The sequence below is a fragment of the Balaenoptera acutorostrata genome, chromosome 2 (genome assembly GCF_949987535.1).
Source record: "Balaenoptera acutorostrata chromosome 2, mBalAcu1.1, whole genome shotgun sequence".
In the NCBI taxonomy this organism is placed as follows: Eukaryota; Metazoa; Chordata; class Mammalia; order Artiodactyla; family Balaenopteridae; genus Balaenoptera; species Balaenoptera acutorostrata.
Window position 1 is genome coordinate 176,502,808 of NC_080065.1, and position 15,264 is coordinate 176,518,071.

At 57.3% G+C, this 15,264-nt stretch overlaps 1 protein-coding gene across 7 annotated transcripts in view; it reads left to right on the plus strand.

Moving 5' to 3' along the window:
* The window catches only part of NFIX (nuclear factor I X), a 95,867-nt gene extending 80,603 nt beyond the window's left edge, over positions 1-15,264 (plus strand). For 4 of the 7 annotated variants that reach the window (XM_057540482.1, XM_007171969.2, XM_057540485.1 and 1 more), the window contains 4 exons: positions 447-622; positions 6,309-6,456; positions 8,585-8,676; positions 13,298-15,264. In XM_057540482.1, coding sequence (XP_057396465.1) covers positions 447-622; positions 6,309-6,456; positions 8,585-8,676; positions 13,298-13,312 — 431 coding nt within the window. In that variant the 3' untranslated portion in view covers positions 13,313-15,264. Of the gene's footprint in view, positions 1-446; positions 623-6,308; positions 6,457-8,509; positions 8,677-13,297 lie in introns of all 7 variants that reach the window. The other 3 variants (XM_057540486.1, XM_057540487.1, XM_057540484.1) reach the window with 2 other exon arrangements.

The window sequence follows — 15,264 nt, forward strand, 5'->3', positions numbered from 1 at the left end:
ATTTTATTTTAATGCAATATTTCTAAAAATTAAAACTATTGCAAAAAATATACGATGAGCAAATATCAATATTTTAAATAAAAGATAGGACTGACCCTGTGCTTGCATGACCCTCACTTACCTCACTCTAACTCTGGCCCTGGTTCCAATCAGACTTTATTTACAAAGATAAGCAGCAGGTCTGTGGGCCCCGGTTTGCCAATTTGACTTTTTAAAATATTGCATTAAAATGTTATTTATCTTGATTTACTGAGTTATTTGGCGCCATCTTAACTTTCACACTAGCGGCCGGTGCCTCGCTCCCCTCACTCTGGTCCCTGCCCTGCTCCTGCCCGTTCTCTGGACCCAAAGTGCTCTGACCAGCAGTTCTCCTTGTCTTCAGTGCCCCCCCCCCACTGCCTCCTAGGCCCTGACGATGCCCTTTTCTTCCTGCCACGTGCATGCAGGGAGCCCACGGGCCACAGCATCAGCGCTGCACTTCCCCTCCACATCCATCATCCAGCAGTCGAGCCCATACTTCACGCACCCGACCATCCGCTACCACCACCACCATGGGCAGGACTCGCTGAAGGAGTTTGTGCAGTTTGTGTGCTCGGATGGCTCGGGCCAGGCCACCGGACAGGTGAGTCCAGAGGACCCCACGAGCCCCTCTACAGCTCATCTTTGCGTCTGTCTGTCTGTCTCAGGGCTCACAGGGAGAGGGCCCAAAAGCCGGGAGCCCACCTGGGGCTGCAGCAGCAGAGAGCCGGTAGTGCCGAACACCTCGATCTTCTGGGCCTGGGAGTAGGGGTCCACGTATCGGGCCGGGGCCTGTTCGTCATGGTCCAGAGATGAGGGGGCAGTGGCTGGGCCCGCCTTGCTTGGGCTTTTTGCCCTCCTTGTGGTCTTTTCCTCTAGCAGGAGTGTACCCATGATCTGTCCAACCCGGGCCCAGGCCCCTTAGCTCCTAACACCCCTCTTAAACCTCAGGGCTGCAGGGATTTGGTAGGTTCTAGACCAAGCTTTCCCACTATTGACACTTGGGGTTCTTCATTCTCTGTTGTGTGGGGACGTCCTGTGCACTGTGGGGCATTGGGCAGCATCCCTGGCCCCCACCCACTCTGTGCCGGCAACACCGCCCCCTCCCCAGCTGTGTTGATCGTGAATGTCTCCAGATTTCAGTGTGCCCTGGGGGCATCACCATCCCCCAGTGAGAAGCCCTTAGTAGAGGGCAGGCCCAGTTCCACAGGGTCTTCCATGAGACTCTTGCTGGCAGGACTCTTAACAAGGGGTTCTCAGGTCAGTCGTGGTTCTGGAGTGAAGTCTTCTGCTCCTCAGCCTGGGAGAGAGACTGGCTCCCCATGGAGCTCTGTGGCCCCACTGTCCTTCTCCATCCGCAAGCCCTGGGGCCTGATCACTGATGAGCAGAAACGCAGAGCCACTCAGCAAAGGAATTATCCCGGACGGCAGTGGGCCAAAGGTGACCCTTCAGTGGGACAGTGGTCCTTGTTTAGTCCCTGGGAGACCATTCCAGGTTGGGGCATGGTGGTCTCTAGACCTCTGGGAATGTTCTGGAACTCCAGCAGCATGCTGTGCTACATGAGAAGGCCCAGCTCCTTTCCCCACAGTTGGTCCAGCCTGGAACCCCACTGTGAGAGATCAGATGGGGAGGACACTCACAGTGCCTTGGTAGGGAAAGACATGCGGAAGCCCATGCCGGAGGCAGCCCAGGGAGAGCAGCGGCCCTCAGCTGCTCAGCCTAGAGATGCCTCAGGGCGCCCTGCGCAGTGCTGGTGTATGGATTTGGGGCAGGGCCATGGCTCGGCCTCCTTGCTCTCGCTGTCTAGGACAGAAGCCAGTCTTCTTCCCTCCCTCCCGCTCTTCTTCCTCTTCCACTTTTCTCATCTTTTTTTCCCCTTTGCCCTGCAAGGGTTTCTTTTGCTGGCTCTGCAGCTCCTTAGCACACTCAGAGCTTTGCCCACCTCTCTGGACAAGCTCTGTCCACTTTTAGGGGCATGGAGGGAAAAGTGGACATGACTCCAACAGCTTCCGTGCTTCCTTCAGAGATGCTGGCAGAGTCTACGGGAGCTGCCAGCATGTGTCCCAGCCCCCAGGGGGCCTGGGGTCTGGAATATGGATCAGAGAGGCCAGGAACCCTTCCGTGCCTGCTTCTCACCTAAGGACGCAGCTGGGGTTTGGAATCAAAATGAGAGCCACCTGGGGGACCGACTTAGCCCAAAGAACCGAAGCTAACCCACAGGACCCACAAGAGTGGGGGTCAGTCCATCCCTGGGCACTCTGATGGCCAGGTCTTGAGCCTCTCCCTTGACTTGATCATTCAAGATCAAGGGCTCAGGAATTCCCTGGAGGCCCAGTGGTTAGGACTCCGTGCTTTCACGACCCAGGGCCCGGGTTCAGTCCCTGGTCGGGGAACTAAGATCCCGCAAGCTGTGTGGCGTGGCCAAAAAATAAATTAAAAAAAGATCAAGGGCTCACTTGGCCTAGACGGTTCTCTTCTCAAGGCAGGTGCTTGCTTGGAGTATACCGCAGACAAAATGCTACCGACAGGGGAGCAAACAGCCCCTCTGGTTAAACAGAGAGTCTAGTTCGGCTGGAGAGCAGTCTCTGTAGGTTTCCTCTTGCGGCCTGTTGCGCCCAAGAGTCGGGGGTGGAGCTGGAATTCTGCAGTGAGTCCGCTCCATTGGGCCCAGTGTCTGAGAGGAGGCTAGGGATGGTACCACGCTATGGAGGAGGGGGAGCCGGAGAGAGGCCCTGGGCTCTGCAGCTGACCTGGTGGCAGACAGGGGCGGTACAGGGCTGTGCTTGTGCCACGGCCCCCTCCAGGGTAGTAGTTCTCAGTCTCAGCGTGTATGAGAGTCACTTGGAGGCCTCACTAACACACGGGTAGCTGGGCCTCACCTAATTCTGATTCAGCAGTTCTGGTGTGGGACCGAGAATCTGCATTTCCCCCCAAGTTCCCAGGTGATGCTTCTTCTGGTCAGCGGACCCACTTTGAGAACCACTGATCTAGAGACTAGAGGAGTAAGTTCCTAATCTCCTCGAGAATCTGAAGTTATGGATCATCTTTGCAGAAAAATATAGGCATACAAAATTTTACAGACAACTTGCAGAATGGTTCCCAGGCACCTCTTAGACCTCAGCATAAGGCCCCGATTGAGAAAACCACATCGGTAAAGGCCAAGGTCAAATGGAGACACCACTTAGAGGACTTGCAAAGGGCAGAAAGAGGATACCCGGTTAGCTGTATTTCTGGCATAGAGAAGAGACTGCCAGGTGAGCACAATGGAGAAGTTGCAGGGCCTGATGGGAGAGTATGACTCTGGGAGGCAGAAAGCCTGGTACTAGCTCAGCCTTGACCACCAGTGCCAGAATGGCCAGGCCCACATCTTCATCTGTCAGATGAAAGTGAGGAGCTATCCCAGCCCCTAGGTTCCTTCTAAGATCTTAACTCACAAGGTCTTAAGGCACTGCAAAGTCACAAGACCTTGAGATTTTTAAAACCTCAACTTGTACCCCAACCAGAGCTGAGACATCCTAGCCTGGCTGGGACTTGCTTCTAGAAAATGAATGTTGTAAATCAGCAGGTTTCAATGTCTGGCCATATTGGGCTGGGATTTGCTTTATTGGATGGGATTAGTGATTTAGATCCTCCTAGGGAGAGACGGGCTCTGAGGAGGCAGAGGCTGCCCTATGGGAGCAAGGGCCCCCTGGAAAGCCCCCGTGTCCCAGCCCCCCTGGAGCCCAAGCTCAGGACAGCCCAGAGAGAAGAAGTGAGGCTGTGAATCTGTTGGGATCATTCCATTTCCTGCCCTGATGGAAGAATGAGATAGGAACAAGATAGACTGTGGACATGAGGGAAGGCAGTTTCCACTTGTATGTCAGAATCACCCTGCAGAGCCGGAAACCCTTGCCCTCTGGCCCGTGCTGTTGCTTGGAACTGAAAGGTCCATTTCCAAAATGACACCCAGCACAAAGGGTCTTCAGCCCAGGACGCCGATAAGCACTAGAAGCAGCCACTGCTTGCTTTTGTCACGGGCCTCTAAGTGGGCAGGAAAGATCAAGTCAAGGGAACCATTTGGAGGGACAGTGTCAGACCTAGGTGACTGGTCATTGGAGGTGAAGGATGGAGGGTGGGACAGCAGAAATTCAGAAGGGCGTGGCCTGCGCGGGTCAGCCATGGGGCTCTCTATGGTTTTAAAGTGCAGCAGGATGGACTAGTTGATTCAACTCAGTCAGTGGGACTTGAGTGCTACACGCTTGGGCCACACAGAGGTGACATTCCGCCTGCTTGTTGGGGAGCCTTGGAGGTGGTCTGCTGCAGAGGCTCCAGTGGAGGTCAGGAGTGTCCTGGAAGAACAAGAGAGAGATGGATGGTGATTCAGGAAATCTGGCTGGTCCCCACGCTGGGGATGGTGTTTTCTGAGCGGGCCTTGAAGGGTGTGAGAAAGGGTATTCTAGAACAGAGGGTTCTGCAGTTAGCAAGTGTGCAGCCCCGACTGCTTAGGCTGTGTTCTGGGAACCCCAGTAGGTTTACAATGGGAAGTACTCAGGGGGAGGGAGTGTAGGGGCATGAGTGGTGGAAGACCCCATCTGGGCTCTATCACGGCGGCCTTGCGTGCCTGGCCGGGGAGATGATGTTTTACGTCAGATGTAGTCATAGCTGTGGAAGGTTTTAGGGCATCGGAGAAGTCTGAACTCCTTTGGGTTTGGGAAGAGGGTTAATGAGTCTGTTGGAAAGAATCCGTAGGATCCTAGGAGTTAGACAGACATGACTATGAATTTCAGGCGTTTCCAATTACAGCCGGGTGACTTTTTGGCTAGACCACTTAATCATGAAGAGCCTCAGTATCCCCTGTGGTGAAAGGGGGAGAATAGAGCTTCCCTTGCAGCGAGGTTTCTCAGCCACAGCACTGTTGATCTTTGGGCCAACAAGCCGTTGTCCTGGGGGCCGCCCTGTGTGTTGCAGGGGTTGAGCAGCAGCCTCTCAGCCTCCATCCCCAAGCTGTGCTAACCGGAACGTCTCCAGACACTGTCAATACCCAGAACTGCCCTGAAGCAGGAACCACTGCCTTACGGGGTGGTTGGAGGATTGGACACAACCTGAGTGAAATGCCTGGTACAGAGCCAGGTGCCAAGGGTGCTGAGCTGATGAGCATGCTGTCGGCAGAGGGGAGGCCCCCTGGGAGTCTCACTGTCATAGTGAAACCAGTGAAACCAGTAAGGACAGAAGGACGACCTAGCTGGAGACGTCTAGGGGTGGGCCCCACAGGGTCTGCCCTCCAACAGAAGGAGGAGCATAGGAACCTCCCAAGGTCCTAAGCCTGGGTGGCTGGGAGGGCAGAGGTTTGACCCACAGGAGAGGGACCAGTTTAGGATGAAAAGCTGTGGCCTGGCCCCCTTGAGCCCAGGCTGCAGGTGGTCATCGAGGGCACTGCCCAGAGCAGCAGGAGGTATGCAGTCCAGGGAAGCTGTGTCTGCAAGAGGCTGGGGACCTCTGCCCTTCCTTGTGGTTCCTACACCCCCCGAAGCCCAAAGGCTGATTGAACACAAGGCCACACATGGGGCCTGGAGGAGGGAACTCAAGTGTAAGGCACAAGAGGGAATAAAGGACAATTAGTGGATCTGGTGACCAGACATCCCCAGCTTCTGAGGGAAAGCCACTCAGAGAACCTTGTGGGAACCAGAGCTGCCAGCAATGGATTTTCCTCTTGGGCTGTTCTGTGGCAGATAAGCCAGCACCCCACTGTCCTCAGGCTACCAGAGCCCAGGGCATGCTCCCTGGCAGCCCCCTGAGGCCATGACATGGGGCAGATGCTGGTGGGCCTGTGGTCCTTGGTTGGGTCAGCTGGACCTACCCCAGGGGCCCACGGAGGGGAGGCACGTGTGTGTTTTAGGGGGGCACAGGAGGTAAGCTGGTACATCTTTCCTGCCATAGGAGAAGGTCTTCAAGAGCGTGAGAGTTCTGAGTGCAGCTGCTTGTACGGCTAGGTGGCATGTTTCGGTACCTAAAACCTGTTCCCTAAGAAATAACAAACCACCCGTCGGACATCCCCCTTCCTCCCTCCCACAACTTCAAAAGAGGACTACAAAAAAAAAAAAAAAAAAAAAAAAAAGAGAGAAACACCTGAGAGACCAAATAGAGGCCTCATGCCCTCACCAACCCTGTGCCCTGGAGGAGAGAACCCCATCCTGCATCATCTTCCGCCGGGAGCGCCCGCTCTCAGGAGCGAGCTGGCGTGGCCGCGCAGGGGAGCGTGTGTCTGTGTGTGATGTGCCTTCATGCGTCACTCTATTTATGTTGTTCGCAGCCCAACGGTAGCGGCCAGGGCAAAGTCCCGGGGTCATTTTTGCTACCACCGCCGCCTCCAGTGGCCAGACCTGTGCCCCTTCCTATGCCTGATTCCAAATCCACCAGCACTGCCCCAGACGGCGCCGCCTTGACTCCTCCATCACCTTGTAAGTGGACGATGAAACCGAAACCACAACGCCCAGCGTCCCCAGCCCATCCAAACAGTCTCCACTGCAAAAAGAAAAGCCCCCTCCCTCACTGCCAAAGCCCCCCAACCCAGAGTGCCACGGAGCCTCCCACCTGGACAAGAGCAGAGCTGAGCCCCCCAACCACGGCCTCCTGGGCCTTAGTTGCACCAGCCAGCACCCCACTAGCCCCCCTGCCCGCCCGCTGCTCCCAGCTGGGGCCCCTGGCCCAGGCCCCTCCGGGGGGCGGGAGAGGGAGCACAGTGGGGCACACAGGCCAGGGGTGCTGGCCAGGGGGGGAGGGGGGAGGGGAGGCACAGCCATGCCATCTTCATGCCTAATTGCTGTTTTTTCATTTTTTGTTTTTTCGTTTTTTGATTTTTTTGTTGTTTCGTTGTGCCCCCCCCCCCACACCAAGAAAATTAAATGTGACCACAAGGCGACGCCACCACCATCCCCTTTTTGCCTTGCCCCCCCCACCTCCATTCTGGGCCCCTCAGGCCTCTAAAGGTGCAGCAGGCCAGCCCCTGATCCCCTCCCCTTCAGCCTTCAGTCTCACATTTGGTTTCTCGTTGTTCCTCTTTTTTTTTCCCCCCCTTCCCATCCCTCTCCCTTCCCTCAATTTCTTCCCCAGGTTGGATGTTCCAAGGACAAGGAAGGGCTCTGGGCCTTGACTTACTTCATCTCTTTCTCTCTCTCTTTCTTTTTTTTTTTTTTTTTTAAAACCGATGACAAATTTTGTCAAAGGGAAGAGAAAAATCTGAGTTGAGAGGCCCAAGCTAGACCCGACGACGCTTGAAGGACAGGAGAGGCGGAGGGTGGGCGGCGTGCCGTCTGTGGGACTGTGGGCGGGGGGTGGGCAGCGCTTCGGGCGCTCTGGGGGCTGGCAGGCCGTGGGCCAGGACTTCGGGACAGCGGCGGAAGGGGTGGCCCATCTCACCACTTCTCTTCGTCTCGCGCTCTCTGTCTCACCTTCTTTTTTCTTGGTTTGAGTTCTTTTCCCCTGTCCATCCTCTTCATGCCATCTTCTCATCTGCATTCGCCACAAGACACGAAGTCATGGTCATGGTCATTGGAGGTGGGCAGGGTGGGAGAGGGGGAGCCAGGCTGCGGGTGGCTGGGGGCCACTTATGGACAGAATCTGGTGAGCACGGGGTCCCTGGGGTGTATCTGGTGCAGGGAGGGGTGGGGTGGGGGCTCCCAGTTAGCTGTGACACTCCTCATCCTCTCTGGGGGCATCCTTCCTCCTGGGGGTGCAGCGCCAGTCCCCTCCCATAGGGCTCCAGCCAGACAACCCAAGAAGAGCTCCTGGGTATTTGGCCCATTTGCCCCCCCAGACCCCAGAATAGTTGCCCCTGGTGCCCAAGCCCTGGGGCTCTGCCAGGCCCTCTGGCCTCCTCCTCCTCTTGTACCTCGGGTCCCTGGGAACCGCAGGACCATAGGACCTGGCTCATCCATCAAAGGAGGAGAATGTCTGCCGGGCCTGAGCCTTGCCACTCCTGTGCCTGAGCCAGCAGCCAGCTCCCAGACCCCTCTCTGACCCTGACCCACCCAGCTCAGCCCTCTGTTGGGACCCTTCAAGTTTCCCAAGCCACCGGCCCAGTCCTTGGGTCCAGGGTGGTAAGTGGTGCAGCACCCAACTAGGCACCCCAGTTGGAGGGGTGGCCTGGCTGAGATGGCCTTCTCCAAGCAGGGTGGGGCCCGTCTGCCAGAACTCCCACCCTCCCAGGCTCCCTCTTCTCCAGACCCAAGAGGGCCAGTAGGAGAGCACGGGTACTTGCTTCGGGTGCTCTGGGAGGAGGGGTATCCCTGGCCCTGCCTAGTGCCTGTTGAGGGGACAGAACTGGGTCCATGGGGCCTCAGCTGTAGCCTCCAGGGCCATGAAAGAGGATGCCTGGCTGCAGCGGAGTGCCAGGGGTGGGGGACTGTGTGCTCCTGGTCCAGTGAGAGGACGGGGGGGGCCCTCCGGCCTGTCCTTCCCACTGCCAGCTTAAGCCCAGGCAACACGGTCTAACCTAGTCTCTCCCTCTCTCAGCAGTCCCGAAGGGCAGTGCCCGGGCAGGCTCCAGGTCCTCACGGGGTCTCTCCCTCTCTCCCCTGCTCCCCACAGCATTCGCAACGACAGGCGCCGCCTCTGCCAACCGGTTTGTCAGCATCGGACCCCGGGACGGCAACTTTCTGAACATCCCACAGCAGTCTCAGGTAGGAGGCCCTGCCCGCCAGGTGGATGCAGGCAGGGTTGGGGGCATCTTGGTGTCAGGGAGGAGGCAGGGATCCTTGGGGCAGTCCGGGAGAAGAGGCTGGGGCAGGGCTGGAAGGCTCAGGCTTTTGCATGCCCAGCTGAGCCTGCCTCCCCAGGCAGCCCCCAGGCCCCCTGGCTAATCAGCTAATTGGATAATTAGCTCTGACAGCCCTGGCCCTGGGGAAGGCAGCCAAGGACCCAAGGCTAGAGGCGCTCTGGGCCAGGCCTGGTGGAAGCAAAGATGGAAGCAGGAGGCTCCATCCGGAGGAGGACAGGGTCTGCCTTGTTGCTTTCCTTTTGCTCCGGCTGGATGCCCTAGCCCCTGGCCCCCCCCTCTTCCTTGGTTTTGGGTGGGCTGGGTTGGGGGTGGAGGAGGGACAGAGGCGGCCTGGTGGGCCACGTGCCCAGAGACTCTGGCACCGAGGGTAAGGCAGGGCTCAGAGCCGCCCTGGAGGGGCGGCTCCCCCACGTCCTATGAATCCTGTTAGAGGGGAGGCCAGGCTGCTGGAGCCCCCAGTCCTGCTGCCATCTGCCCCCAGTTCTCACAAGGAAATGCCACCCCTCCAGCCTTCCTGCTGGGGGCCCCCGGACCTGGTTTTGCACAGGCATCTTTGCAGCCACATGCACGCAGGCCCTCTCCTCCCTGTGCCTGTCCCCCGGAGGCCGGGAATAGCCTGTAGAGCCCAGGGCCCTCAGGGCACAGGGACGAGCCTCAGGAGCAGGGCAGAGGCAGCGTTTACAGTATGAGGCTTCCGGGGAATGGAGGGGCGGGGAGCATGCAAATATCTTTTCCTTTTGCCCATTTTACAAAAACACACCCTGTGAGCCGAGGGCCTTGGAGGCTTCCTCAGCCCTGGGGCCACCTCCTTCAGCTCCTGCTCCCTCCGTGCTCTGAGGCCCAAGTCCAAAGAAAGTTGGTGGATGGAAGTTTTGTGTGTGTGGTTTAAGGTTTTGTTTTTTTCCCTTTTCCTTTCCCTCCCTAAAAAAAAAAAAAAACAAACAAAAAAAAAGAAAGCCAAAAAACTTTGTCAAACTTCAAACTTCAGAGCTCCCTAGTGGCAAGGAGGGGAGGGGAGGAGAACTTCAACCCCCTCCAGCTTCCCACCCCCTTTCCCCAGAGTCACGTCTGACCCGTCTGGTTTCCAGGAGCAACCAGACATGATGTAACACCCAGATGAACTTGAACTTGGGGGTGTTGAGAAGAAAAACAATGGCTCCGAGCAGGGGCTGGAGCCAGCCCCCTCCGCTCTGTGCCAGGGAGGCCAAGAGAGCCCTGCTGGTAGAGGGCAGGAGGGGGTGCCAGAGGAAGGGACAGCAGGAGGGCCTCCCCTCCTGGCTCTGGGCTGGCACCAGGCGGCAGGGCTCCAGGGCTCCTGCCTACCCAGCCTCCCTCCCGCTGTCCGCCCTGCAGCTCTGACTGTATATTCGCTTGCGCACTCTCGGGGACCACTGCCACGAGCCCTCCCCATTCACCCCGTTTCCGCTTCCACATGCTTTCCCTTCTTCACTTACTCTGCTCACTTTGCTTGGATGTTGGGGCCAACTCAGAATCTGAGGCAAGTTTGGGAAACAGTTTTTCTTCCCCTTGTTCCTACAAGGAGCCTTGGGCCGGGGCCCTGAGCAGGCAGGTGTGTCTGGGGATGGGGGTTGCGGGGCCGGAGTCGGACAAGCCGAGCCGGGAGCCCTGGGGCCTGGGGGCAGGCAGGCGGCTGCAGCGGGCGCAGGGGGTCCAGTGGGGGGCGGTTTCCACAGTAACCAGTGACTTTAGCTGATCTCTGGAGCACCAGATGGAGAGAGAACAATAGAATGAGGGAAGAAAAGAGAATTTTACCAATTTTGTCATTCCCTGGGCAGCGCTTTTTACTTAGTTTTAATCAATTTTGGACCTGGCTCAGGAAGCAGGGAGGGGTGAGCAGAAAAAGCCGCTCTGTGCTTGGCAGCAGATCCCCCGTTTCTGGGACCCGTGGGGAGGCACCAGGGAGTCCCGTTGGAGTTGTCTTTGTCCCTAACTCCAGGCCTGGAACCAGAGTCTTCCTCCTCTGAGGCGGGGGCTGGGGCCTCAATCTGAGGACTGGTGGTTGTCCCCCCTGCCACTGTGCAGCTCAGGAGACCCCAGCGGGGCCAGTCTGGGGCCTCGGCTTGGCCTGCCAAGGGCAGAGGGGCCAAGCAGGTCCTCCCTGTCCTGGTTGTCCCCGGCCTCTTTTCCCTCACAGGAAGGGGGAGGGGCAGGCGCACAGCCAGGGTGATGGTGTAAGGGTTCCGGTGTTGCCTCCCCTTGGGAAGGTGGCGCAGGGATGTGTCCCAGAGAACACTAACACCCGAGCCTGCAGGGACGGGGGCCCACCCAGGCAGCTCCCCCATTCCTCGGGCCGGGACTGCTGAACCAGCCCTCCCCCAGCCACTCTGAGAATGCCTCAGGCTTGGGTTTCCTCCACACCTTGCTAGGCCCCCGTGAGCCTCCATTTGGCCTAAAATCAGTCGATGGGGTTGAACTTTGGGCAGGTGCTCCAGGAGCTCCATCCCAGGAGGGCTCCTCTGTGCATGTTATCCAGTACATGGCAGGAAGTGTAGTATCTCTGCCCACCCAGTAAATGCTAACAGTGCCCCCAGTCATTGTGGCAACCCCAAACCCCCGTGTTTCCAAATGCCCTCCACCTGCACTATCCAGTGTGGCAGCCACTGGCCACATGTGGCTGTTTAAATAACTAGAGAAAAATTTAGTCCCTTGGTCACAGTAGCCATATTTCAAGTGCTTAGAAGCCATGCATTGTTAGTGGCTACTGCATTGGACAGCACAAATAGAGAGTATTTCCATTGTCCCAGAAAGTTCTAGATGATCTCCAAGGCCCTTTCTATCTTCTTTTTTCCAGTTTTATTGAGATATAATTGACATTTAGCATTGTATAAGTTTAAAGTGTACAACATAATGACTTGACTTACATCACGAAATGACTACCACGATAGGTTTAGTAAACATCTATGATCTCATATAACCAAGGCCCTTTCTAACTCTAAAACTTGATGTCTCCATCTCACGGTGGACAATGGCCTGCAGTTCCAAACCAGAGCCTGAGGGCTGTAGGCATAATCTGTGTGACCAGAACAAGTGTTTTAAATATTGGAAAATTTCACATGAAATTGTGGGGACTTTCAAGCTTCTTTTTTTTTTTTTTCAAATTAATAAATTAATTAATTTATTTTTGGCCGCACCACATGGCATGTGGGATCTTAGTTCCCCGACCAGGGATCGAACCCGCACCCCCTGCATTGGAAGCTCAGAGTCTTAACCACTGGACGGCCAGGGAAGCCCCTCAAGCTTCTTTTGAAAATTCGGCTGATCTAGCCACCCTAGGCCCTCACCCTGATGTGGCGGCCTTGGCCACAGCCTTGGAAAGGTGCGGGTGTCCTGGTCACCACAGACCCTGCCTCCCTGTGAACACGCCACACAGAGCAGTTAGGAGCACTGAGTGTGAGCTGCCCCCTGCATTTGAGTCCCAGCTTGGCCCTGTGGGCTGTGTGGCCTTGGGCACTTCAGCCACCCTCTCTTCACCTGGCTTCTGTGCAGGGCTGGAGTGAGGATAGAATGAGTCAGCACCAGGTGCATGCTCTGTAGTTAGCTGTGCTTGGCCTCTGCAGATCTGAGTCTGTGACCCAGAGCCGGGGAGAGGCCCCAAGATGCATTTTCAGGGACCATCCCCCACCATTTTGCCCCGAGGGTACCACCAGGCATACCCAGGAACTTTAGACCATAGAGGAGAACCCCCCTGCCCCGCCCCTTGGCCATGAGGTGGGGCCAGAGCCTTTTGTGGAGGGTTCTGCCAGGCAGCCCAGTTCCCAGGGGTCCACCCTAGGTGTGTTTTGTACTGAGTGGCTGCCAGAGCCTGTTTGTGGGAAGGCGGCGCCCCCTGCTGGCACCCTGAGGGAAGCGATGCCCACCCGAGGGAGCCTCAGGTCTTCCCCAGGGCGTGGTGCCCAGGAGGGTAGAAGAAGATCAAACCCACTGGGCTACTGATCCCTTCCCCCAGGCCTGGGACTGCTAGGGACTGAAGCCATGTGGTACCCACCCCTCCCCAGAGTTTCAGGCTGTGGGACCTTAGCTGAGTTATGCAGATGCGAATTTCTGCTTTTAATCCAAAGAGACAGAAAGAAAACTCAGCAAGAAGCTGGGCTACCCCCCACGCCACTCCCCAAACCCCTCTGGGGACAAAAGCTGTAGCCTGGCATCCTCCCCCACCCTCCAGGACCCACACAAAAACCTAAACAATTGGAAACATGGCCAGATCCCAGGTCTGTGCTTGTGCCAGTGCCAGCCACGGGGGTTCACCCGCTGGGCACGGTACCCATGAGAAGGCCAGCTGGACTCTAGCACCGGAGGCAGGGTCTCTTGGGTCAGGATTCCCATAGGAGGGACCGACAGAGTGGGGATGTACCTCTGCATGAGGTGTTGGTGTCCTTGGCTCTGCTTGAGCTGGACCCTCCAGGGGCCTCAGGAACCAGCCTGGAGTCACAGGACCAGGTGGGGGCAAGAAGGGACCTGCCCCTGCTATTCTCAATATCGCCTCTTTTTTTGTCCCATTTCAGTCCTGGTTCCTCTGATAAGATCGACAAAAGAAATGGCAAAATGAAAAGAAGAGGTTCCTCAAAAGGGGGGAGAAGAAATTTTGAGACGTGGAAAAATCCCCCAGCCCAGCCCAGCCCCACCGAAAAGCAAAAATTAGACGTCGTCAGCCACTCAGCCCTTCTCTCCTCCAGCCCGGGGACCCCTGCAGGCCCCCAGAAGCAGCTCAGTTCTCGGAGAGCCTCAGAAGAGGTCTCGGTGGAGCTGTGCACCAGCAGCCAAGCAGAAAGAAACATGCAAAACGGACTCTGTCAAGTAGAGGACAGAAAGAAAGGATGCAGAACTGCCTTCCTCCCCCCACATCCCGTCCCGGCCTTCTGGGGAAGGAGCAAAATCCCCAAACAAAGCAACCAGCACAATTCTGAAGGGGCCTGTCCCCCACCCTCACCCTTCCTAGGGGAACCCCACCCTCGACTAGGGCCGGAGCTTCACTAGGGAGCTCAGAGGACCAGCTTGTAAAGATGATGGGGTGCAGATCCAGAGGGCTTTCCCCTCCAGACTCCACCCCCTCCCTCCCTCACTGCCTTTGCCTCTGGCTTCTTCCCCCAGCTGCTCTGGACTGGGTGAGGCAGGGTAGCCTCGATGTCCCTCTGCCCCACCCTCGGGCTAGAAGCCCCCCGACCCCGGCTGGGCAGGGGGCATCTCCCGGAGCTAGTTTTGTGCTCCCAGAATGGAGGGTGTTCTACCACCCGACCCTGAGCTGCAGGGGCAGTTCCCCGGGCCCCAAACCCCTCTGTACAGTCCATAGGAAAAGGTCGGAATGCTCTAGACAGCCCATCCCAGCCTGGGACAGGTCCCCTCTTCCCTCTCTCCCAAGGCAGGCCAGGAAGGTCACCGTCCTGACATGCTACAAGTGAGGGGAGGTGGGCCCCAGGTTGCCCCCACACCCCAGCCCCGCATGCAGGTGCCCTCGCTCCGCCCCATTGGTCCCTGCCCCTGCCCCTACGCAGACAGCCCTGCTGTGGCCGGGCCGGAGAGTGGAGCAGAAAGGGGACCCCGGAGTCGAGCGAGGAGGACGAGGCAGCCGCCGCTGCTGTCGGCTAAACCGCCACCTGCGCTAGGTAGGCGTCCTGCTTGCCGACTTTCAGTTCCTTTGGAGGGTGTTGGGTGTCGTCCTTTTTCAAAAGTGTTTTGGAGCTTTCTCTGCCCCCCCTTTCCCCCCCCACCACCCCCATGGCCACTTCTCTCTGGATTTCAGCTGTAATGTCTTTACTCTTTATTTAGGGGTGGGGCATTCATTGTTTCGGTCTTTTGCTGTTGCAATTGGGAACTCCTCCATTTGAGCAACTTGGGAACAATTTGGTTAACACACCACAAGAAGTAGCTCTCCCCCACCACCACCACAGCCCCCTCCTCCCCCAAGGGATGGTTGGGGGCCTGTCCAGAGGGTCTTCAGAAGCCCCCCTGGGAGGGAGGGGAGCAAAAGCACACCCAGCCCGCCTCCAGGGTGTGACTTGGCCCCTCTGGCTTGTCTTTCTGTGCCTTACTCCCTCCTCCCTGCATCTTGGCCCCCTTCTGCAGTCCTTGTGCCTCTCTCTCTCTTTCTCTCTCCTTCTTAACTGTATGAAAACACAAAGCACAGGTCAGGATCCTCTGAAAGTCAATCAACCCAACGTTGCACCACATGGGGTGGGTTATGGGCTTTATTTATTGTGAATCTAGTTTGTGAGGCTGTGGCCCCAAGCGAAGGGAGGGAAGGAGGGGAGGGAGGTGGCTGGGGAGGAGAGGAGAGCTCTTACCTGGGGCAAAAGGGGCCAGCTTGAGTGGTGCCTCCTCCCCAGCTGGAAGCCACAAGGTGGCTGGCCCCAGGGGTGGCTTTTGTTGGAAGTTGAGCGAAGCCCCTCCCCCATCCGCGTGCAGCCCTCGAGGAGGACCGGGTCTGAGAAGCAGGGGATAGGGGAATCCGCGGGAGCCTGGGGGTCGTGGGGAG